Source organism: Dendrobium catenatum, unplaced genomic scaffold, assembly GCF_001605985.2.
Source record: "Dendrobium catenatum unplaced genomic scaffold, ASM160598v2 fragScaff_scaffold_104, whole genome shotgun sequence".
Taxonomy (NCBI): domain Eukaryota; kingdom Viridiplantae; phylum Streptophyta; class Magnoliopsida; order Asparagales; family Orchidaceae; genus Dendrobium; species Dendrobium catenatum.
Window position 1 is genome coordinate 606426 of NW_021318566.1, and position 26760 is coordinate 633185.

Consider the following 26760-nt stretch of genomic DNA (forward strand, 5'->3'; position numbering starts at 1 on the left):
GTCAGTTGCATGATGTCCTACAATGATGAACAAGCAACAACAATTGGGTGACGACTATAAAATTAAGGCAATCGGATGATGATGAAGGGATAATGGTGGCTCAACCCCAACTATATAAATATGAAGATTATAATGTCATTTGCCCAACGATGGTTCTTCGACCATCATCGCTAGACTACTGTCATCTGACCACCGTTTCCCAATCATGATCAATTAAATCAAACTCACACACACATCACATGCATAAGCTTCGACCTCTTGATTCAAGGTGGCACTTGTTCCTCTGAAAGTTGGCATGAAAGAGAAATTTAAAGCCCAAGTACAATTTAACAAAGAAATTATAACCTAAGACAGCTTTCTAGCACAAAAATTTAGCATGACGAAAATATTATGTGTATGTATTTATAAGTTACCATCCACACAAATTTATATACATTATTGAATCGATGAATTTAGGAATGCAGAAGATTAGAGACAATTCACTTTGCTTGCACCTGGGAAGAACCATCTTAATCAGTACTTGTAATCTTCTCTTCATCAACCTCAAAAGCCTTCCTGGCCTGCTTGAGCTCCTCATTCATGGACAACAGTTCAGTGCATCGATGGAGTTTTGGCATATCCTGTTTGTGCCAAAAAACAATCAAGAAGGAAAAACAACCTGGTTAACAGCAGGGCATTCCGCAAAGGAAAAAACATACAACTGATATTTTCATGGGGATCAAGTCTTCCTGTTCTTGCCAAAATATAAGACATAAACACAATATGTCATGACATGGAGCACAAATTTTTGACGAGCTAATAAAAGCCGGTTATTAAGACTTCATTTTGGACAGTTTTTTTATTGCTTTTTAATATAGTTTTTTAGTAAAAAAGTTAAAATATTTATACTGCAAAGCTACTTTATAAATCAAAAAGAAAGTTGTTCCAAACGAAGCCTAAATCTATCTTATAAAAAATATAACACAGAATACCTTCCGAATTAGAAAGAGAAAGTCGTCCGTTAGTAGCTTTCCCCTCTTTGATGCGATATCTTGGGCTTTATGCACCTAGAAGTTTTATAAGACTCAAAAGGTTAAAAAAAAAAAAGTGGCAAAGAATCAAGCTTGCTTGATATTGGCAGCTATCACAAACCAAAATTATTCACAGTATCATAATCTAGTTTTAGACGCACCACAAAAGGATATCATTTTTTATCATCATTAGCTTTTATCAAAGTTCAATAAGAATGTCAAAAGTTGTGAATGATCTATGAATTGGAAACCCATAGAATGATCTATAAATCTTCTTCGTGTGCTAACTACACACAAAATGGCTGCTTTGAACCGTCCAGCACTCGAGTGCGCGTGCCAAGAGCCCAAAGTGCAGCGGCTTCGGCTTGGCTCGAATTAAGGTTTATCATCAGTTTTTTTTAATACACCAATCTAATTAGTCTATGCTATAAAGGCTTCAAAACTCTACAACTAAGCCTCACCTCAACCACATAATTCCCTTCTTCCATCTCTAGATGCAAAAATTATGTTTAATTAGTTTAATAAACTACTAATTAATTCTTACTTAGAATATTAATCTTAACTAATTATAAATTAATAACAAAAAATAGAGTTCGTGATGTACCTCATTGGATTTACTAAATCCAAACTTAAATGATTTACCAAATCCTGCTCAAGTTAGATCCTACTTGCAACTAAACAGCCCCTTAATGTCATAGATTTAATGCTTTGGATCAACCGTGTTAAATATTTAAAAATATGGAATAAATATAAATGAAGTAACCTTCTTTTGGTTTAATGGCATACATGTAATAAAATTTAGGCATGGCTGATATAACAGCGAGTAGGAAAGATCCAACTTGGAAGATCTTATTCAAGACTTCAAGTACTCTTTGCCGCATATGCTTTCATGATGGAAAAGAACAACTAGAGATATATCTAGAGCTACAAGGAGCATTTGATCGGCCCTTATAGAGCATCCAAAAAAGTAATGTCACTAATAAAGGAATAAAAAAAATATAAACAAAGTTGATGTATGAAAAATAATGATGGGGTGGTAGAGATCACTAAAGAATTGGATGTTCAAATGCCCATACATTATGATAAGAGATCATTTGAATCAATTTTTAGAATGATAAGAATGAACGCACAAAAAACTGTCATATCAATCATATTTTGTACTAAGAACTTGAAAAAAAAAGGTAGCAACAAGAATAAATATGAGATAAATGAGAATCAACAAAAATATAGACGAAAGAATACGGGTAGAACAGTAAAAAACATGGCTAGGGGGTTTTATCAATAAGGCATCTATTTCAATGCAATGAAGCTAGAGAGTTTTGATCATACAGTAGAAGCTATTGCAGCATGGAGCTGGTCATACCCTTCGTCTTAACGTGAGTTGCGAGTCTCTCTACTTGAAAGAGAATTGAAGGCGACTATTAAAGATGAGGAGAAGCACACACAAAAAAAAGCAAGAAGAAGAGTGCACACTTATGCCATATAGGTGGACCGATCATAAAGAACGATTTATTATCAATTTTTTTATTAATTCATCATCGAATAAAATATTCTTAGAGTCTATAGATGCTTCTAAATATTTGAATGCAACATTTAAGATCTATGAATTCCTTGATGCATATAGATATAAATATTCACTCTAGTTATGTTTATGTGGTTAATTTTTGAACTTATTGATACAAATTTTAAGTTCTTGTAAGTCAAATGCTCACGAAAAACAAGACATATATATTGAACACCATGTGCAACTCATTGCATCGATGTGATGTTGGAAGATATTAAAAAACTAGTTATTCTTGAATTAATTAGCTATATAAATAATAAAAGAGTTATTCTTGACAATGATGAGAAAATATATAAGTACTACAAAATTAGCCAGACTGAGCACTACTAATTTTGCTGCAACTTTTCTCACTCTTGCAAGCATATATAAGCAAAAAAGAAAACTTAAGGTGTATATTTGTCTTTCAAGATTGAAATAAATCTAAATTCAATAATGACTACAAAGGAAAGCAAAGGTACTCAAAATAGTGTTTAGAAGCTACACTTTGAAATTTACATGCTCATTAACATAAATATTGAGATTAATAAGCGGTGATAAGAGGCTGTTTATGAGTTAAATTTATAATGCAATGGACAGAGTGATTGATGCCATTAATGGAGTAATTGTAGGAAATAAAAATGAGTGCGACGAAATATTTTGTATCATTGATGAGAGATGGATGCATCAATTATGATAACCACTGCAATCAAGTTGGCCTTTATCTTAACTTAGGGTTTTTTTACAATAGTAATTTAACAATTCAATTAGTTTGACACTCGATGGAATGCTTATACACAGTTAGTGGGCGACCCAAATGAAAAAATGGTCATAGATGAAGAACTCTCTATTCTCTATTTATAATTATGTTGGTGGTCAATTTACCATCCAATCTGCCATCTGCAATAGAGATAAGAAATCTCTAGATAAACTCAACTGAAATATATGTATAATTTTGAATTTCTTTATCGATCAGGCTTTTAGGATTTATACTATAATTTTAAATTTTTAATATAACAGAGTGATGGAAGATGAACGGTGCATTAGCTCTAACTTTACAAAATTGGTTATAAAATTTTATGATTAACGTGCATTGCAGGTAAATGTGAGAAGAACTTGAGTGCCTTAAAACAGGTTAATAATTTATTAATTTTGAATAATACTAAATAATTGATATATTTTTTGTATTTCTTTATAACTTTTTTTCTATACATATATATTGAACACCATGTGCAGCTCACTTGGTATGTCCGTTAAATTTAGTTATTATAGTTATTATTCGGAGAAATACATTAGTTCTCGCATCAATCTTTGGTTCATCCACTCTTAGCATGAAGTTCTCCTTTTAGATTACCATATAGATTCCAATACCAAGCTACATATAGATAATAATGGTAGCTCGTAAAACTCCCACTTGACTATAGAGAGAGTTTATAGAAACTGAAAAACAACTCATAATTTATGAGGACGACAATAGAATCTGCAAATTTTATGATCAATTCTATTGCCGCCAACACAAGTCTCGAGCCATTTCCTCTGACAACGTTGCAAAGATAATTAACCTAGGAACTATAATCATGACTTGAAATATTAGGTCACGTAAATACCCAAGTCTTAGCAGATAATTTGTTATACAAATAAACCTAGTATAATAAAAAAGTTAGATACCTATTAATCTGTAAAATTGCTTAATTTTTTTTACTGGGTGTTTCATGTCTCTCAGAAAGGAATTTGCTTTTTGTCTTTGAGGTTTTTTTTTTTTTACAAAAAAAATTGAACTTGCATACAAAAACTCTATTATGTAGAAGACAGTTTTTGCACATCTAAACCGGCTCCTAAATTTAAACAAGTTTGCAAGAAATGACTACCTTCAAGTGTACTACATAGGTTACTTTCTGTGTTATTCTTCCTGTATCTACTACTACATTATAGATATGCATAATTTCAATGCATCAACGTAATTCTCCCTACTTTTTTTTGTTGTAGTAGTTTGTTGTTATTGTTGTGTAGATTCACAGGAATTCAATGAACAATAGATTTGTAGTTTGTACACTATACTTACAAGATCAGTGATATACTCCACCACAATGTCCTCAACAAGTGCAACTGTTTCTGGAAGGGGCTGCAAAACCACCAGTAAATTATAAGCTTTTCACAAACACTATTTTATAAACGGTTTTTTGATAATAGGAAAAATCAACCTTCAGTTTACTAAAAAAACATTACTGTTAACCAAACAAATAAAACAACAATATAGTGCAACATATTTTCATCCCACAAGAGAGTACCATCGTCTCCATTCCCTTTGTCCCATTAAAAGTCTCTAAGTCTCCCCTTGTTGGATTTAGCCCTCCACCATAAACTCAAGCCCTAACCAAAGCCTTCCACTAGCTCACCAATTCCTTCCAAGGCCCACAAAGTCCCACTATACCCTCCATAACACACAACCACACCTAAACCAAGTCATACCCGAGCCTACATTAATCTAAAAGCTAAACAAAAAATTCCCTCCTTCAAGGTACCTCTCGGACAATACCATAGCCCACCATAAACCTAACCTAATATGCTCCAAACCCCTCAAAGCCTCTCTCAAGTTCCTCTCATTGCCAACTACCATCAAGAAGACTGCAGAGAAAAAAATAAAATGAATAATATCGAGTCCTACAAAATAATTCAATTTTTTTTAAGTAATATTGTTTCCCCTTCTCAACCAACTGACATATTGGAAAATGTACCTTTCATTTAAGTGCAATTAATATGGTGTAGAGAGATTCTGATCCGTCTGATTATTAAATAGAATCAGAGTGGTAAAATATAAAAACAGGACTATTGAAACGAACTTTACATGGGAAAGAAAAGGAGATGAGAAGTGTTAACTTCCTGCAAAGCCTTCCAAAATTGGCAATTTCAGATCAAGCATAGAGCTACGTTACGGTTGTAAACATGCTTTTCATGCTTCGGCGTAGCCTTCTTAATTACAGTGAAGTATTCAATTTGAAACTAAATGATATTTCAAGCCTTGCACTAAACCTTATTTTATATCATAGAACAACGATTGGCTTACACATATAAACAAACTGTAAATCAAGATTAGATAACCCTACATTGGGATCATCCCCAAAGCCATACATCATGTGCTGCACTGCATAAAAAGAGATCACAAGAAACAAATTAATCAAATTAAAAAAAAAAAAAAGATTAACAATTGGAACAAAACTTAGATATCTGAAAGATACTTGCAGCTACTTGAGATGTGTCTGAAAATGGATCGTAGAAATATTCATGGAACATAATCTAGATCCATGCTTAGAGGCAATAAACAATGCTTTTTAAAGGATGGTACTAGCCTATGTTGCAACGATACTCCTATTTACAAAGGCATGATGTATCAGACACGTGTCAGATACGGATACGCCTCCGATACGGCACAGATATGTGTCGGAGATGGCACACGGCTTTTGCGTGTCGAATTAAAATAATATTTAAATTGGATAGGAAACATGTATGTTAAAAAATGAAAAAAAAAATGATGAGAGCAGCTCGTATTTCCTATTCATTTACGCAACCCGCTCGTGTCCTATTCATTTTCGCAACTGCGAGGGCTTAAGCATTTTCGCGACTAGAGCTTCAAGTTAGGGCTTTTCCATTTCCGTGTGCAATCGTGCATCTTCTTCATTGTCGTCGAAGGAGCAGCACACGAGCAAGCTTACGGGAAGTTGACGGAGCAGTGAAGCTGATGGAGCAGTGAAGCTGACGGGCAGTGAAGATACATCCTTCGTCGACGCGAGCAACGAAGCCCACGGGCGCATCCCATACATACTTCATTTTCACGTGATGCCGATGAGGCGACACGAGCTTAATCCGATGAGGCGACTTGAGCTGAAGGAGACGGAGGAATACGCGAGCAGCTAGACTACCAAACAAGCCTGTCCCTTTCTTCGTTTTCGCGTGAAGGTTCATTTTCTTTATCTTCTTCGTTGTCCTTCCTGTAGAATTTTTTTTAATATCTTTTATTTTCTTGAAGTTCTTTTATTTTCCTATATCTCTCTCTCATTTCTGAAGCCCAAAGATAAGTTCACTTCCACATGAAAATGAAGAAAGGAACAATATTTAATGAACTGTCCTCTTTTCATTTCTAAGTAAAAGAGAAATGAAAATAACATATTTGTTTTCCTTAACCTCTCAACAAAAATAAAAATCCTTGTAAATAATAAATATTAGATTTTTTTTTTTTTTTTGAAAAAGGATTAAAAAAAGGATTTATAAATATTAATGTTGCGTCCGCGACGTAATCTTATCCTGTATTTTAAGAATTGACGTGTTCCATATCTAAATTGTGTCATATCCGTGTCGTTGTATCTGTATCGGCGCAACATAGGTACTAGCACTATGAAAACATGAATAAAGAGGAAATGTTTGAAAGATCAATGGCTTTATCCATATGGTACGAAAAGATCTATACGTGCGCAACCCGCTCGTGTCCTATTCATTTTCGCGACTGCGAGGGCTTAAGCATTTCCGCTACCAGAGCTTCAAGTTAGGGCTTTTCCATTTCCGTGTGCGACTGTACATCTTCTTCATTGTCGTCGAAGGAGCAGCACACGAGCAAGCTTACGGGAAGTCGACGGAGCAGTGAAGCTGATGGAGCAGTGAAGCCAACGGGCAGTGAAGATACATCCTTCGTCGATGCGAGCAACGAAGCCCACGCGCGCATCCCATACATACTTCGTTTCTTCGTTTTTGCGTGAAGCCGATGAGGCGACACAAGCTGAATCCGATGAGGCGACTTGAGCATAAGGAGACGGAGGAAAACGTGAGCAGCTAGACTACCAAACGAGCCCGTCCCTTTCTTTGTTTTCACGTGAAGGTTCATTTTCTTTATCTTCTTCGTCGTCCTTCATGTAGAATTTCTTTTAATATCTTTTATTTTCTTGTATAGATTTTTCTTTTATTTTCCCGTATCTCTCTCATTTCTGAAGCCCAAAGATAAGTTCACTTCCACATGAAAATGAAGAAAAGAACAATATTTAATGAACTGTTCTCTTCTCATTTCTAAGTAAAAGAGAAATGAAAATAACATATTTGTTTTCCTTAACCTCTCAACAAAAATAAAAATCCTTGTAAATAATAAATATTAGATTTTTTTTTTTGAAAAAGGATTAAAAAAAAGGATTTATAAATATTAATGTTGCGTTTGCGACTTAATCGTATCCTGTATTTTAAGAATTGACGTGTTCCGTATCTAAATCGTGTCGTATCTTGTCGTTGTATCCGTATCGGTGCAACATAGGTACTAGCACTATGAAAACATGAATAAAGAGGAAATGTTTGAAAGATCAATGGCTTTATCCATATGGTACGAAAAGATCTATACGTGAGGAAATGCTAGAAAAGCCAGAAATATCTAGAAGAAGGAAACAGCAGTTAACAAACTTCAAATCAAGGTAAATAGACTAAAGGGAAGCTTCAAATGTATTGTCATCATAAGGAACACTAATTAGTTTCTATCATAAGTTCACATTTGAGAGAATTGCTATTGAATACTTTCACTAATGCACTTCAAATCATGGTAAACTAAACTACTACAAATTGAAGCTCCAATGTAATGTCATTGTAAAAAATGCTGACCAGTTTGTGATTACTTTACATTTGAGTAATTTGTGGAGAGAATTGCTATTGTGGACTTCCATTAATGCCCTTTAGAACATTTGAACTTTGGAAGTATCACCATAAGGGCGCTAAAGAAAACAAAATTTTGCTGCAAACAATAGGATGTAGGATATATTCCATTGAAACCAGTGATATCGTCGAATGTTGTAATATCCCATACCTTCCATGGAAAACAATAATTTTTGTATTCCTGCAATCACCAAATGTAGGGTACAATTTCCATGCAAAATGATATGTTTGACATGAACATATGATATGATTCATATAACATTTTTGTCAAGTCAGTTGAGGATTCATAGTGCGTGGATGCATTGATTGCTTCTTAACTTTTAACATATTTTTGCAAGTAATTATAATCGATCCTTGGATGGGGTGATCCAAGGCTTTCACTTGCAATTGTGGCAAAGTAAAGATGTGAGCGATACCCATGGGAGGTTGGAATAATTTTATTGGAGATGGTGGTCAAGAAGGAGTTGGCCAGGGGGTTATGTCTTGACCAACCCTAGGGCTCTTCTTGTAGATTTAGATCTAAGGTTTCTTATGGTGGAGAATTCAAGGCATGGAACCACTTATGAAGGTTAGGATCATTTTAGATGTGATATGGAGTGTTCGGTAAATTTCTAAGTGGGTAAGAGGCCAAGGGATTGAGAAAAGTCAAGACTAGATCAAGTGACCTACTTTGAATATATTTGACTAGAATTGGAATATTGATTTAGTCAAGAAGATTAAAGGTGTATAGAGGGACTAGAATGGCTTTGGGATGTTAAAGGAATGTGTGGAGATCATATATGAAGCATGGTGGAGATCTAAAAGTCTTAGAAGGCAATTTAGGAGGGAGGATCAAAACTAGGTCAAGAGTACCCTAGTTGATGCCAATGATTCAAAAGAGGTTTATGAGTTTTTTTATGGCCATGGGGTTTGAAAACATGTTGTAGAATAATAGAATGATACTAGGAATGTGGGAGAAGATGCTATGAATGATTGGAGAGAGATCAACAAGTATAAGCAAGTATAAGAAAGATATTTTAATCTTCCAACAAGATTAACACAAAAGTAGGTAGGCCACCAAGCTCTCAACCTTAAAGATTTCACTCTTCAATTTTTTTTCCAAATATCAAAATTTCTTTTCTATTCGTTCTAGCAAACTTTAAGCTATTACAATTCAAAATTTAAACAAAAATGTCATGAAAAAATCAAATCTTGTAGTGGGGCCTATACAATCAAAATAAGAGATTAATTGCAGAGGAACACAGCATCTTTGGGTAATAGAGATGCTGGTCTTGTCTACCCAAGCAACCTTGTAAGTTTGTGGATGAGGTTTATGAGTGAGCTTCATACTAGCCAGGGCAATAGTCGAGACAACGTTCATACCTATCACTCTTAATAATAAGTTTACATGATCTGTCTTCACTTTGAAGTAGGCATAGAAGGTATTAGTGAGCTTTCCATCGGTATTAGTTTGAGGAATAGCTAACACATAATGTACCACGGTCAAGTGTGAACCATCCACTGCTTCCTTGGCATCATGGCATCATCATATGGATTAAACTTGACATTATCTATCTGTTAGTCTTCTAGAAAATTGATCAACAGAATCCAAATGGAGACTCCTGTGAGGACGATTACTTCATAGTTGCCAATCTTGCCACAAGTAAGCAAGTGACACTTAAGATTTGGAGTAGAGGCTCCAGACACAACTCTTCCCTTTGGGATTGTTCGATACCTTAGGAGCAAGAGGAACAATTGGGCTTAAAGATGAAGTACTAGCAGTAGTGAATCTTCCATGGGTGGGGTTGAGATATTACTCCAACTAAAGGGCTCATTGGAATGTCTCCTCAAGATTATAAAACTTACGAGTCAACATCTCCCAATGGATGTCAGGATAGAGTCCAATTCAACATCTAGCAATAGTAAATTAAGGCCTTCAAAAAAGTCACATCAAATCATTAACTCATCGGATAGTCATAATCAACAACTATCATAGAACCCTGCCTAAGCTTAGTCAGTTCATGTAGAAGTTGATCATGAAATGTAAGATACTTCTACTTTAGAAGCTCCTTCATCTCATCCCAAGATCCAATATGTGGTTGGCTAAATATTTGAAGTTGTTGCTCCAAGACCGTATAGGTCTCAGCATGACCGATGAGTCCACTACAAGCAAACTTGACCTGACAATTCTCAGACATAGCGATCCAGTCAAAGTATTGGTCCATACCTAAGTGCAAATAAAAAAAAACACATTTGAGCCAAGACGACCATCAAAAGGAGGGGTTCAACCTTAATCTTTTTAGTGATGTCACCAACCAAAGCATTCAATAATCCTAGGGTTCCATAGAACTAGTCGAAACCTAGGAGGGATTCCTCATAATGATAAGGATATCACTCCAGTGGAAAGGGATGATATGGATGGCCATCAAGCCTATCACTATAGAAAAATGCGTTGTTACCAGCAGACAAAATCAGTCAGTAACACGTGAAATTCGCCGGAAAATCCTTATTTCCAGTGAAATTACGGCGAAAACATCTTCGACGGTAATTCGCGCGTCGGAAAATCAATACCGACATAACATTTTCGCCAGAAAATTTTCCGTCGTATTTTTTGGCGGTTTACCGGCGCAAAATATGTAAAACCAACGTCAAGGTGGCAAATTCCGGCGTTTCTTCCGCAGGTATTTCCGACAGATATTGTACGTCGAAATAACCGGCGGATAATTCGCCGCTCCGGCCGTCGCACTGTTATCGACGACATTACCAGCGGATATACCGCCGGAAATGTACATCGGAAACAATGATTAAGTATCGACATGTCGTGTTGCCGGTGGTGTTTCCAGCAAATTATCCTCCGGAAACCTGTAGCAGATGCAAAAAAAAATAACCACCTGACTTCTAAAACTGATTTCCACAAACCTGCATAGACAAAATTGCAATACTATATACATTGACAGCAGTTTACTGCTGAAATTTTACTGATTTGGGTTAGGAATACTTGAGAACTCAAGTACTTCCTATCAATGTACTCCATAACAAAAACAAGAATAATACCATCAACAAATATCTAACAATAAAGAAGTACAGATGTCCATAAAACAAACAAGTAAACATGTTCACAAATACATAATAACATATGTTCACAGAATTAAAATAAACATCTACTCTCATTCAGTCTCCTCCTCTGCTGATGCAGCTGTATTCTGCCCACTTAACTTCTCCCTCATCTTTCGCATTTCCTCTAATATTTGAGTTTGCTGCATCTGCACCAGAGAGTGATGCATCTCCATCTGCTGCTGAATCTGCATGTGCCAGTCAGCTTGTGCTTTCTTTACCTGCTCTAGCTCAGCTGTAAGGGCAGATACATGTTGGCTATATAAAGACTCCTGGGTATTTGCTAAGTTGGAGCCACCGGAAGTCAGACCCTCATATGCATAGTCTTGCGAGCCTAAACCGTATACTCCGTCGTGCTGCATTCCTCCTACCGGTTGCGACAAAGTGCGGTAGTCAGAATATTCTGCTAATCCACCAGAAGAACCTTCACCTGATGTAGCCTGGCTCTCTCGAAGCCCTGTATACTCCTGTGAAAGTTTATAAAAATTTAAGCAATTTATACATGACATCAAAAAAATTAAACTTATATACTTACATAGGTTTTCCTCGCTCGCTCATCAACCAATTGTTGGTCCACCTGTCGTTTGTGGATATGACTATGCAATTCAACAGGGGTCGGTTCTCTACCCAACACCTCTTTCTGTAACAAACATACATTAGTATTCATATAAAAGTAAATTATTAAAAGATTTTAAATTTTCTTACCAAACGTCTTTTGTGCTCAGTATGTGGAATAGAACCCCCAGTATGAAGAGAACTACCCATACCCCCAACATCAGAAGCTATGTTCTGACTATTTTGATCCCCCCTGCTATGTGGTTCATACTCACCATGAGAAGTCCAATACCAATATCCTGGCATGAAGCCTCGACGGTATAGATCAACAGTTACGTCATCTGGGCTTAAGTGCGCCATATTTTTATGTTTTGAACATGGGCAACGAAACTTTCCATCTGAGATGAAGCTGGGCAGTTGAGAAGCTGTATGAATGAAAAAATTCACCCCTTTAATGAACTCATCTGTTAATGCCTTTCGTCCTTGTGTCAATCGATTATACATCCAACTTCTTTGAGATCTGATATCCATTATATAACCTACATATAATATGGGTATATTAGATAATGTTGTAACATTTATTGAAGAAAAATACAAAAAATCTTAGCTTGCTCGGAAGGCCGTTGTTTTAAGTGACCAAACACATCCAGGCGACTCTCTCTAACTCTTATCTTCACTAGAGGCTACATCCAACCTTCTCACATTATATGCTATTTTTGTATCATGTTTATAAGCAAGTACGCACAATGCATTCCTCTATGTCTACACAACAACGCCAATGCATTCCTCCACAAAAAAAATCTTCTTAGACTAAGGTTGACGAACATAATTCAGTTTACTTCACTCCTCTCTACTATTATCAATTACAAGAATAATATCATCAGCGAAAAGCATACACCAAGGTAATGAGATAAAATTTCAATACTTAATTTCTTTGTGAGCTTTAAGGGTTTCTTGTGAGAAGTTTGCGTGAAGTCCCTAGGTGAGGAAAAACATCACTCACCAGCCGCCAAGAAGCGGTCTGGGCTCGTGGTCTTCTTCTCTTCTCCGAACTTGCTCTCTCACCATACTTTCACTAGTTGCCACTTTCCCTGGCTTCTTTCTCCTAGACGTCGCCCCCCCCCCCCTCCTACTCCCAACTGCCACCCCCTTCCCCTTTCCCCAAGCCGCCGATCAACCCCTCTTGAAACCACCCGGTTAAACACCCCCCCCCCTTCTCCCGCTCCCTTAACCGCCGGTCATGCCCCCACCATCTTTCTGCTGACCACCCTTCCTCCCCTTGACCCCAAAAGTATCAACCTCCTCTAATTTTTGGAAGTTTTAAATTCAAATTTCAAATCATTCCAAAATTTGAAAATTCCCCTCCTTAAATAAGAAGATTTAATTTAGGAAAGTCCCACCATTCAAGTTGATTTGAATTTTAAATTTTCTTTTTATTTGCTAGATGAATTAATTTTGAAAATTTTTCTTATTCAATACACATTTAATTTGAATTAGAAAGGAGAGATTTGTACCTAGTGAGAACATCCATTAACTTCCATCATCTCTTTCCTAATCAATCCATTTCCTTATTCAATCCACATTTATTTCCACCATCTCTTTCATAATCAAGTTTGCCAAGATTGGAGCCCACTTTAATTCCAAATCAATTACCACTCTTAGTGCCTAGTGACAACAACCATTACAAAAGCAAACAAAAGCCAAAAGGCATAAACCAAGATACCTTCTCTTGCAAATGTCTAGTGAGAACATCCAAACTTAAGGTAATGAGATAATACATTCTCTTACCTGTGGCGTTCAGGGCAGCTTTTGGTGAAAGTCCCTCTATTCAAACACCTAATTCAGCTTGGTAGGCTAATTGATGGAAGAGTTACTTGGTTTGGAATTCCTGGTGTGATCATCCAACTATTCTAATATTAAAGGAGAATGTCCTCATATTACAAATCCTGCATATGAAATTTAATCTCCACTAATCTTCTATGATTGCTCGGTGGGCTCAAAAAATTCACGCCCTGGACTCCTCTCATTCAGGAGAGTTTTAACGAATTAAGTTCTGAGGTAAATTTTTAGAAGGCATATTAGGTTTGAAATAAGAAACTACCCAGAGATTTCACCCTCATTTTGCGAGGACTTTAGATATGAGTTCTGGTTTCCTATAGGCGCAAGCCCCTATAGTTAGATGTTTGTCGGTGTTTACATTCACAGTAGGCTGTTGGTACCGGCTTGCATATGAATCGTCACTTCATAGGTTCCCTGTTTGCATATCTACTGCAATCCTATTAGATATGCTCGTAGGAGAGCCACTGTACTTTTGTTGTATCCACCATCATCATTCACAAGTGATATTTGTGTACTTGCTGGTAGTGGTAAGTTGTATGAAAACTCATGGTGTTGACTACGAGTTATTGCTGTATTCAGTGACTATTGTCTTCATGAAGCGGTTATATGCATGACATGTTTTCTACTATTGTTTACAAAGGTCAAAGCTTCAACCTGCAAGCTGATTGTTGCTTGCATTAAGGCTTTCATTGATGCACGTAGGAGGCACCCGTGCATTCTACAGTTAGATGTTGTCGCTTGCAAGTACAGTGTATTCAACTGCGTGGGCTGGGCATTATTGTAGGAATCCATTATACTCATCAGCATCATTCATTGTGTGTCATGTATTTGCAGATGCTGGTGATTGATGTTCGCTTGTAATTGATTAGATGTTGTAAATTGATTATAATTTATTGTTTGTGTGTATCAAAATCTTGTTCATAGCGAGTCCCTTGCTTGTGAATTGATGTTTGTTTTGAATAATCAAAATTCTTATTTGTTATTTGTATTTTGATTATTATTGTGCATTTTAAACTTTAGGGTCTCGTTCCCTATTGTTCAATTCAAATCCCCTGCTTGTTCAGTCCAAATTTGATTCTCTATTATTCGTACAAATATCCTGTGCATTTGTACAAGTTCTGTGCATTTATGTTCAAGTATAGGTCCTTAGTGTTGTTGAAGTTAGGCCTTCGTGTTGTTCAGGTTTTGTTTATTTTAGTCTGAATTTCATAACATCCTGACATATCCCCCGTTTGGGGGAAATTTAGGGAGTCATAGACTTCCTGTCACGTCAAGAAAGACTTACACGGTCGGTGTCCTGGATACCGCAGCCGCAGTCTTCAATCCCACCAAGCCAAAAAAGGCGTGCATGGGTCTTCAGGGGTACCTATTTTGAAATGCACAGTTGTTTCCCGCTGGCACTGAGTCGCGCAGCATGTGTACTAAAATTTTGTCCCTCCATGTAAAGAAAAACACGCATGAGGATTACCTGCCTCATCGCATGCACCGCGACGAGTTTTCTCCCACGTGCTAAAAAAAAGTGTGCATGGGTGATTGCTCGCCATGCTACAAGCACTGAGGACAGGGTTTGGAGTTTTATACCTATGCAGGGGTCGACGGCGACATCGTCGGCTGTGTCAGCGTGACGACAGTTGTGTCAGCGATGTCTGCATGCAGATCGAGGCACATTTCTCCGCGTCCGAATCTTGCGTGAAGTTGAGGCATGATCGGACGAAGGCCTCAGCGACAAAGAAGGCTTCGGTTGGGGGTTGATTGGGTCAGAAGACATGCAAACAAGATGAGGTCATGACTAGGGCAGGTCGATCAGGCAGTTTACAGAGGAGGGAGGGACGGTTCGACGGGGTATAGAGGTGTTCGAGCGATGTAGAGTTGAACAATTGAGTGGATTTTGGCAAAGAATTGAGCTGCTTCGGTGAAGGATTCGGTACAGGGTTCGGTTGGCCTTTGATTAGGTAGGAGGCATCTGAAGTTGGGTAGGCTTCAGGCAGAGGCGACGGCATGTTGTTGGCTTGTTGGAGTCGGACAGGTCGAAGCAGCTATAGAGCGAGAGATCGGAAGGTGAGCGAACGGGAATAAGGAGAATCGGACGTCTGGTTTTATGGGAGTTCTGCAGATGGCGGGAGCTTGCAGGAATTCGAGTGGGAATTTCGTGCGTGAGGAAGAGCAGAGAAGGCGAGCCCCTTTTGTTTCATTCCCACTTTAATCGACAAGTAAATGGCGACACTAGAGGCAACAGTTGTGCGAATCACATCATTAACATGCGAAGGACGATGCTCGGACATCCGGCTCGTAAGATCTGCAGGATTTCATGAGGAAATCAAGCAAACGGTGTCGTCGAGTAGGTATGAGAGAATGATTTTGATTTTTTTTTTTTTTTTTTTTTACTTTTTGTCATCGTATACGGGTCAACATGCTTGTAGTGCCAAAATTATATATATACAATTTTTTAAGGCACCAAATGAGTTTGGATTAACTTGAAAAAAAAATGTATTAACTAGAAAGTTAATCTAAAATGAATTACCTTAAAGATTGACAAAAGCATAGCGGAAGACTTAAAATTTTAGCTAGATTTAATAAATCATCCACAAGAACAAACAAGAAAGATCACAATGGAAAATAAAGAGATTTGCAAATAGAGGTCCTAATGTTAATTGAATTTTTATTAGAGCCTAAATAACCAATATATAAGAAATTCTATAGAAGGGATGTCTAAAGAATTAAAAATATGTAAATACGAATAATAAGAAGATTCTTAGTACAACAATGTAATAGCAATCTTTCAATCCTTGAAATATTTTATAAGAATAAATTCCACATTCACTCAAGAAGACCTTCACTTCAATAAAAAAAAAGACACAAGAATAAGTGGTGAAGGTAAAACTTTCATTTATTTATCGTCATAAAAGTGATTTGATTGTAGACTTGTTTATAACAAAAAGTGGGAGATAGCAAAAGACAATAAAATAACTATTCAAACATGCCACCAAACATATACCTACTATCATTTTCATGCTTACAAACAAACCTATAACACATAAAAGCCCAAAATGATCCTTAATATAAAAAATGATCCAAACACTTATATACCCAAAATACAATATGACTCAAAGACTTAAAAATCATAAGGGTCCAAAATAAAAGCACATAAAAAAATAAAATAGCACCAGAATGTATAATGTAACTAGAATGTCCTTGGTATATAAGATCTGGAGTTTATGATGATGACAATGATGATCAAAGCTGCTACCATTGACATAACAAAGGGCATTGTATATTTTGGCCCTAATTAATAGCATGGTCACAATAAGAACCAAAGTGTTAGCAGAATTTAACAACAGTGACCTAAAAGGGGGGGCTTTTTCAAAATCATGGACCTATTTAAGAAAAAATTATCCAAACATATAGTAAATATCTACTTAATTTAGAAGTAGATTTTTTTTAAAGGATCGGCTCAAATTAACTTGAAGCTTGACTTGAAATTGATCATTTATGGTTCTAACTAAAATTGAAATTCTCAATTTTGAGTTGAGGGTAGCTTGCTTGAACTCAACTCAATATCACTCCTACCCTCAGCACCATGGATAACACAAAATAAACACTTCTACGTAACTAAAAAGTGAAAAGTGGAATAAAATAATACAGTAAACTACATTTGATCCTATAAAAGCTGGAACAAGAGTCCTTTTATCAAGCACTCCTTCAATCATGAAATAGTTAGGACCCTCAGATAGTAGTTGTGAATCATGAACTTTCTTAGAATCAGAGGTATTAAAATATTCAAAATCCAAAAACATTTATTACCTTAGCAATATAAGTCAGACATACAAGAGAGAATCATTAAAAATAAGTATCAATAATTCAGCAACTTAATTTTTTTACAGAGAACAAAATAAATGTTTCGAATGAAACTCACAATCTTTTTGAAACATCCCGCGCTTGCGCTTCAAAGAAGCCTCTGATAGCTGAGATGAACCTGCCTTTGGCTTTGCAGCCTGCGCTGATGATGAATTGTGCATTATCTGAAAAACAAAAATTCATGGAACGTAAAAGCTATATAAAAATAAGTTAATAAAATTTAAGTGCATGCTGAAAATTGTAATTCTAACATAGTAAGACCAAGAAAACGTAAGTTACATATAGTAACTAGGGTCACGGATAATGGTTCTTGAGCTATCCAACTTAAATCAAAATCATAGGAAAAGAAATAGCTGTTGAGTTAAAGAGCTAAGAAATCAGCAGATCAGTGATGCTAGATGAAATAGTTCAACGCTGCCTGAAAAAACACCATCTAGTGACCTTTAAATGACAGGGCTTCATATCTGGTTGAGATCCCACGCAAAGAGAATCAATTCCAGTTCAATTAGAAATGAATTTGCATACAATTTTAGAACTCATTATCTATCTAATAACTGTGAGCACATGCACATGCGCACGCGCACGAGCCGCACAAATTGTGAAGAATATTTGAAATGTTCCAATACTCTCTGATTGATAGAACCTTCCAAATGAAATACTAAACCATTGAATTGATTTGACGACCAAGATGGTTATAAAAGCTAAACCAATAATAAGATTAAACATCACATGACTTTCTGATCAATCTCACTGATCATTTGTTGATAGTACTATCAATCACTTTGATTTCAAGGATTTGAATCCGACCCAAATATTTATGCTGGCATTGAGTAAGTTAAATGCCTCTATCATTAGTCTTACTATGCCTTGCAAGTGGTTATTATTGGAAGGGCGGCACATCCATTTGCTCCTGTGAAAAAGATGCTTCTAATTTTGCTTTGATACTGTCATTAAAACTCCTGTTACCAGAAAAAGGAAATAACATATTTTACAATGAAATTAGTCAGGGATGAATTTGGTAGAGGGGTAAACTTCAAAATAATCCACCCGACTATTTGTATATGATCAATTGAATTTCAGAGTATTCTTGTGTTCCGATTTAGTCCATCAACTATATAAAGTTGATCTAAAATAATTCCCTTGGAACTAAATTGGGATCATTTTTGTATAATTGAGGGAATAAATTAAGATCAATTTTATATCACAATTACAATATTATGGCCCATTTTTTTTCAATTTTGCATGGTCAAGGAATTTAATTTGAGCAACATGATACTCCGAGATCAAATGGGGACTATTTTGGACATTTTCTAATTTAGTAGAAAGGGTCTCCATTGCACCATCAATTCCATGTGATTAACAGGAAGCTAGCTAACTATGCAACCATAGTTAAAAAATCACTATTTTTCCATCAAAAGTATTTACCTTTCACTTTCTGCAACTTCCACACTTATGTTTGTTCAGCAGGTGTTGGAGAATTTTTGTATCCTCAAACGGATTGCATATTTTATAATCGGGCACGGCATAAGAATACGATATATTACCCCGGAGGGTAAAAATATCATTTTCTTATGGGCTCAATAATAAAATTTACAATTATTTAACACACAATCGAGCCTAGTCGGGCTCGATGCAAAAAAAAGTACGTCAACAGCAGGTAGCTCTCAAAACATGACTATCTTCTTCAAACAAGTATTTAAGGAAAAAAAAATTGTATTCAAACATTCTATACTAAGAAGGTTTTTGTCATGATTAACGCTAGCAAGTCACTTGAATCAAGTGGATTGACAAATCATTGTAGGCTCCAAAAATTCATAAAATGTCCTTTCAGGTGTGCTTCCAGCCAAAATTTCAGAAGGTATATAATTTTTAAGATAAGACACTACCTATAGATTTCTCCATATTTTAGTGATGATTTTATGATCTGATTTTAAGTTTAGCATAGGGCAAGCGTTGTGATTAATTATCCCTCCCAATGACAAGTAAATTATTTTATTAAAGTCAATAGTTAGAAGCTAATGCTTAATATATAATAGCAACAATTTGACATAGGATTTGAATTTACCACCTTCAATTTAAAGCAGATGGTGAGCAAATTATGAAGAAAAAGATCAAGATCTCAAAGTTTCGTCACCCCGGATTAGGGTCCCTGGTCTATTTAGTTAGAGAAGATAGTTTATCCAACTTGATTGAAGGATTCTTATCGGTAGTTATGAGTTGTTTCCTCCAAATGTACCTTGTATATCTGAGATGAATATTTATCCAAGGAGACATTCAAATCGATCTTAGCAAACAGAAGGTTTTTTACCCTATCAAGTTCACCATATGATTCATTACTTAAAAATTTTTAGCCATTAAGGAACTTACATGCTCAAACTGTGACTGTAATTTAATAGTATTATTTTAAAATCAAATCACCTGATCGAAGGCTCTGCAAATTGCAACTCAATGTTACGCCTTTTCCTCTGCCCTCTGAATAGCTTTCCTCAAGATGAGGAAGCGTCAAAAATATGCATTCCAAGTGCAAAAGGCACAGTCAATTGCATGGTAGCATTGGCAGGTACAATAGAGACCCTTTGGTTGATGATATCCCTCTTAATAGTTGGGCCTTTTAGATAAAAAAACGTCTTTCAAATATCGACATCCTTTTTCAAGGTATATGTAACAGCATCGTCTTCAACAAATTCCTCTTAATAAGGGGTTGTTTGGTTGGAGGAAAAATGAATGCAGTGTAAAAGAAATATATTATTTTTTGGTGTTTGGTTGGACATAATGTAAAATGAAGTAAAATCCTAATGTATTAGAAACTCCCCGCTGTAGTTAATTTCACATGTAAATGAAACCCGCTCAAATCGAGCGAAAAAGTAATTCACGGGGGCACGAGAGAAAAGACTGCGGTAACTCTTGTTCGTTTCTTCCTCCATTGCCACAGTAACCCTTGCTTTCTTTGTTGTTGTTCAACTTCGCCTGCTTCGTGTGAGATAGACTTTTGATCGAGTCTCTAAGAAACTCCTTCGCCTCCATCAACGATGTTCTGTCCTTGTCAGATATGCTTTCCTGCACCTCTGAGTGCCGACAAAACCAGAAAGGAAGCCACAGCTTCCCAACTTCAATGCTTCAACTCCTACAGGATGCAATCAGGTTGCCAAGAATTGCGACCAGAGCAGTTCGGAAGTTGCTATGGATGCTAAGTAAAATGATGGCGATGAAGATGCAGCCATGACAGAATGGCCTTCAGCTTGTGAAGAGCATAAATTGGATGGTACGACCATGGCTTGCCGAGTATTGGAGCAGGGATGTAACAAACAGGTTTGCGACATCAACCCGATTGTCTTGTGTGTGGACAATGAACAATGTGTGGATGTTCGTGCTCGTGACCAATGCTATAGGTTTGTTGAAATTCCAAAAGAGCATGCTATAGGTTCATGCACTCTAGGTGCTTGTGAAAATTCCTAATGGTGCAGAATTCAGACTTCTCATTTTTATGGAAAATTTTATTTTTACATTTGTCTTCAAATTCATATTTTTCAATTTTATTAAAAATTTTAGTTTTCTGCATATTTATCTTCAGATTCTTTTTTTTTTCAATTTTATGGCAAATTTTTCAAAATACACTATTTTTACTTTACTTTTTTCAAAACATCTATTAGACTTAATTCATTAAAATGTTAACTTATAAAATACAATGATTGTAAAGCATGTGTCCCGATACCTCGAACCACCGAAGTGGCTCGCTGACTACGTTCCCTTGGACCACAGATGGAGTAATTCTGATTACGTTCTTATGTCGAATTGTGGAGGAAAGGATTTGCAAGGATGTTGTCTGATTGTTTTTATTAGTCTTTGGATCTTAAGGTAATTGGATAATTTTTTTACTGATTAACATGTTTAATAATATAGTTATGAAAAGAAGTATTTTAATAACCCATTATGTACTTTTGGAAACCGTATGCTGCTCTTGTGTAGCACAATGATTGCAAAAGAGGGTAAATTGACTTAGGATATCCTAACTAAATTTTAGTCATGGAGTGTGGCATCAACATGATTTCATTTGCAACAATCTTTTTCATTTTGAGTATTTAACTAGATAAGAGATCGCGTTGTTGTAGTTGGTGAACAAGTTTCATAGTGTACTAGTTATGGAAATTGTAGACACTTTCAAGTTTCATCGCTGAGCTTTTATGTTGGTTCAACTTGAAACTTTTAGATTTTATGCAAGATAATTTTTTACTGATTTAACATGTTTAATAATATAGTTATGAAAAGAAGTATTTTGATAACCCATTATGTACTTTTGGAAACCGTATGCTTCTCTTGTGTAGCCCAATTGATTGCAAAAGAGGGTAAATTGGCTTAGGATATCCTGAATAAATTTTAGTCATGATGAATTTTGTAATCATTGAATTTGCCTAATATAAATGCAATAGATGATTAATCAATCACCTTATTTTATAACATCAAATAATAGTAATTATTATAACACAAAAATAATACTAATTATTATAAATACACTGCTTTTATAAATACACTAGTTGTAATGTCAAAATAAATTATTACAAAAAAATTGCTTTTACTTTATTTTGGTTCTACCTCACCAAACAAGGGAAACAATTCTCCTGCGTTTATTTTGCAGACAACCAAGCAGTCTCAAAGTATTCAGAATGCACTACATTTACTTTACATTGCATTTACTTTACACTGCATTTTCTTTTCAGCAACCAAACAACCCCTAAACCTTTGGACATTCATGCCAATAGCAAGCACTGCAGGAGCCCTGACATTGGCAATAAGGATCTATAAACCATTGAATTGGATGGTGGCTGAGTGGCTCAGAAATTTCTCGTGTTTATGATGACATTAACCAATTCAATGTTAGCTCCATGTCCTAGTTGGATTTTAATGGTGTGTTTTGGAGATATATTATGGGCAAATGGAAGATGAGAATCAGTTATCAAAATTCAATGATCTAAACCAAAGGATCATTGTCGAAAGTTATTAGTTACTTCATTCAAGATACCTAACAAATCTAAGATAGTTACTTGCCTAAAGGGATAAATTTAACAATCATAACTAACATACGATTTTATACCCTATCGACTACACTATATAATTCATTACTCAATAATTTTTAGTCATTGGAGAACTTAGAGGTTCTTAGTCATTGGATAACTCATAAGTTTTAGTTGAACCAGTAATTTAATGGTGTCAGTTGAAAGCAAAATCGCCGATTAGAGGACAAGTAGCATGTCCTTATTAGCGGGAAATTATTTGATAATGAATCGTAGCAACATATTCGACAAGACCTTAACACTTATGAGATGAGGCTATTCTCAAATTTATCACACTTGACAAATGGTTGTTGAAGATTGATGAAATTTACTTTAAATTGTAAGAGATTAAGTTCATTTGAAGTATTTGAATTTTTATGAGCTTTCTCAATACTCTTGTATTTAACTTGGATTCGCGTCCAAAATAGTTTACATCAGTGTTCAAAGGTATTTTAAAGATAGAATCACCTCCACTTAGATTTGTGTCAATACAACCATCATAAACATCTATTTTATCATTTAAACCATCTCAATTGTACCCACTTGTTGATAGCGATCGGATTCAAACATTAGCCTTGCAAGCCACCAAATGAGCGATAAACTTGAGAGTTTGTATTTTTGTAATGTTTTTTTAAGGGGCATTGAAGGACTAATATGAACTTAAATTCAAATATTTTTGCAAATTTTGCAATCATATTTTCACTTGTGAAAATAGGATTTATGCACTATTTGACACTTATATTTTTTAGATAAATAAAAATTAAATTTATTCTTCATTTTAACCCGCACAGCATTTTTAGGCCTCAAATTTAAAACTTTGGTGTGTTTGGTCTGAGCACATGCAGGTGAGTTGATTTTAATGATCTAATATGTTGTGCATGCCTCTCGATGCATATATACAATGTTCTTGGTTTTTTATGCATATACACAATATAGTTATACATTTTTAATGTACTTGCACAAATTTCGATGCATTTGCACAATGTGCTTGCACATATTTCTATGCATTTGCATGGTGCACCTGCATACTTTAATATACTTACACACTTTTCAATTCGCCAATGCGATGCACTTCATATTCAATATGCACTAATTGATGCATTTACATATTTTTGAAGCGATTATATTATTCTCAGAGAAATTGCATGCTTCTTGAGGCAATGACATGCTTCTTGATACAACTGCACACCTCTCAGGCAGTTGCAAGGTCTTTTGATGCAAATGTACACTTCTTGAGGTGATTGTATGCTTCTCGAATCAACGGCACACTTCTCAAGGCATTGCTATTAATTTGATAATTACTTTTTGATGTAGGCAAGATTTTAAAATATTTCAATTTTTAATTGCTTGCAAGATCATTTATCATCAAAATGCATGCAAATTTTTATTTTGAAATTTAAAACGGATCATTTTGTATCCACTTATATGAATGTGTTGTTGATCTAGTAGTGTTGAAAGCAAATAGGAATATTTTAAGTGATTCAAGATGTAATGCTTTTTGTCTTTACATGGTCTAAAAACTTAATATGGAGGACCCCTTAGAGAATCATTTATCCCTCCTTTTTATAAGAGGGGTGTAGCTTGATGCACTTGGCTGATCAAATTCTGTAGAGTTAAGTTCTTCAGGAATATTATAAGCATTGAGTGTGAAAGGGATGTAATGTTTGCGCATGTAAGCGAGCCACAGCATTTGTTACAAATTTTTTGTAAATCCATTTTCAGTTAAATGGTCATTCTCAATTTATGTTTTTTGAACTTTTATTTCAATTGTACAATTCTTATGCAATGATTTATTAAAGTAACATTTTTTGTGGATCTATTTAACCTAAATTTCAATATCCTCCTAACTTCTCGTCTGCATGGAGGGCATTACTAGGATTGTTAGGTCTTCCCACCAAACTAAAAAAGTGTATAGAGTCAATATCATGAGATATCGTAATCGGAGGTCTTCTATCCCACTGGGTTTGAAAATTCATGCATACGCTCTCACCACATGCACGAGCGAAAACACAAATTTTCTCGCCACATAGCAATAATGCACACATGTACTTATTTTGCAAATTTACCCATCGCATTGGATCAACACGCACATGTACTTAATTTTGAGGCTTTGCAACATACATCTTCATGCAAGGCAATCAACGAGGACACGAAGACAATATTTATGACATGAGCAATGCTTAAACAAGAATGTAATAACAATAATTACACAAGCAATGTTGCAATGGTTTCTCGTCGTAGCAATTGCAAAGCCTTTGGATAAGATTTTTGAGAGGGGCATTTTGGTAAATTAGGTTGGAATCCAAAGCACTCTATTATACGGTCCACATTTATTCCTTGGATCATGAGGCATTTACTTGGCAATAAAGTGCCTTAATGATGTCGGAATTAAGTGATTTTGGGCATGTTGGATTCATCTCACCAAGCTTCTTGATTTAACCATAAGTGTGCCAAGTTTGGAGATCATCTGATCATCCAATCAATGTCTGAAGCTTTCAATTATGCTTCAAGTGTTTGATTTGAACTAATTTAGACTTGAATTTGGCCACTTTTAGTATATTTGGATTCGTCTTGTCGAGACGTTTAGTTCGACTATAAGTTTGTTGAAATTAGAGTTCAAATGATATTGAATTTAATTCTAAAAGTTTTCAATTAAAATTTTTCCTCGAGATTCATGCTAATTTTTTGTAGATATATCAATTAGTATAGAAGGTGTTGTTGGTTGCAAGTGCATGGGAAAATACAAAAAGGACCCAACGTTCAAATTATGAATCATTGCAAAAATGTTTACCAAGTCACATATGCTTTCGCATTTTTTACCTTTTTTAGGCAAACTCTTAATGCTTCTTGTAGCTGCAACATGAGTTTGTGGGGTGTTGTTATAATTATTATGTTGACATATGAAATTATCACATGTAACTTGAATTTGTAGTAAGAATCTATAGTATTTTATTAGTGTAGCATTTCCTCATGTTTTATTGTATTTTCATTATCGCACTATTCTCATACTTTACATAGCCATATTTGTACTAGTACCAAAATTCAATCAAGTAACTATGTAACCATCTTTTATGATTTCAAACAGTTTTCACAACTGTTTTAAAACTGCCAAACAAGTACTCAATCTTCAACAACAACAACTGAAAGCATATGGGAGCAATGCAGCAATATTCATCAAGGCATACATAAAAATAAAAAATGAAAAATGAAAAAACACAAATTGAGCTTCTAAGAAACTAGGATAACCATATAAATCGAGGGCAACCAAGACTGAGCTCAGACATAGGACCAGCCAGCGCCCTCCCGTGGAAAGGAGAAAAGTTCGTGAATGTCTGTAGTAAGTCAGGCGAGGAAGTTCCCCAAGTATAAAAGTGGAAAATGTTCTCGATAAAAATGGCATGTCATAATCCATTAATTATTAAAAAAAGAGCAAATTTCCTGAGACGGAAGAAAGAGTCTTTTTAATACCTTGCACGGTGGATACTTTATCGGAGAACGAGTAATTTCATTAAATTAGTGAGCAGGGGCAGGCCCAAAGACCGGTAGGGAAGACGTTCCAGAGAAGGTACCGCCGGCCTCTTGGTTAGTTTGTATTTCTTCTTACCTTCAATGGAGAGGTTAGATATTCAAATCATCAAATAAAGGATTGGTTATCAAAGAAGTGGATTGTTGAGCAAAAGTCCACTCAAACAACGCTGACCGGCAGAGGGCAAATTAGGCGCTGGAGGAGGAGGAGGAGGAGCAGGAGGCGACAGAAGTTGGAAGATAGAACAGACGACGGCAGCAATGGAGAAGAGGGTCGAGGAAGCCAAAGAGAAGTGGATAGACGAGAAGACAAGAAACCCTAGGATTTACTAAATCCCCGGTTCGGCGGATTTATGGGATTTGGCCGAAGAAGCGCGCAAAGGTAGAAAGTTACCTTCACAACCAGCGAGCCCCCGTTGTTGCTCCCGATCAAAATGTTGTAACTCCCGATCCAACAGGAAGGGAAAGTGGTCGAAGGAGCCGAAGAAGCGACACGTGCAATCTCTACAACTCCTGGAAACGAAACGGAACAGCGACGACGAAAAGAGAAATGAAAAAACCCTAGACGCCTCATCCCGGATATTATTGATTAACTTAATTAATATAATTTAAAATA

The 26760-nt window shown here is 35.8% G+C and overlaps 1 protein-coding gene across 3 annotated transcripts; it reads right to left on the bottom strand.

Annotated features, from left to right (window-relative positions):
• Window positions 1-240: 240 nt before the first annotated feature.
• LOC110093727 (transcription initiation factor TFIID subunit 13) lies at window positions 241-26715 on the bottom strand. Of its 3 annotated transcripts, none has more exons than XM_028697214.1 (6): window positions 26539-26715; window positions 17630-17735; window positions 5655-5692; window positions 4613-4672; window positions 972-1046; window positions 241-620 (listed from the first exon to the last, which is right to left on the bottom strand). In XM_028697214.1, the coding sequence occupies exons 2-6, from the start codon at window positions 17730-17732 to the stop codon at window positions 510-512; spliced, it is 387 nt and encodes a 128-aa protein (XP_028553047.1). In that variant the 5' UTR covers window positions 17733-17735; window positions 26539-26715; the 3' UTR covers window positions 241-509. The 3 variants fall into 3 exon arrangements, with proteins under 3 accessions (XP_028553047.1, XP_028553049.1, XP_028553043.1); XM_028697216.1 differs by lacking the exon at window positions 26539-26715 and adding an exon at window positions 26088-26526; XM_028697210.1 differs by lacking the exons at window positions 241-620; window positions 972-1046; window positions 4613-4672; window positions 5655-5692; window positions 26539-26715 and adding exons at window positions 11295-11789; window positions 11858-11962; window positions 12028-12416; window positions 26088-26532.
• Window positions 26716-26760: the final 45 nt, after the last annotated feature.

What these genes read in the sequence shown, in the direction of transcription:
- LOC110093727 (XM_028697210.1), bottom strand. Translation starts at nt 17,732, where the DNA reads ATGCACAATTCATCATCAGCGCAGGCTGCAAAGCCAAAGGCAGGTTCA. An exon ending in CGGGATGTTTCAAAAAGATT is followed by an intron (nt 12,417 to 17,629) that starts GTGAGTTTCATT and finishes TATTATATGTAG; the next exon opens with GTTATATAATGGATATCAGA. An exon ending in AGCGAGCGAGGAAAACCTAT is followed by an intron (nt 11,790 to 11,857) that starts GTAAGTATATAA and finishes AAACTTTCACAG; the next exon opens with GAGTATACAGGGCTTCGAGA.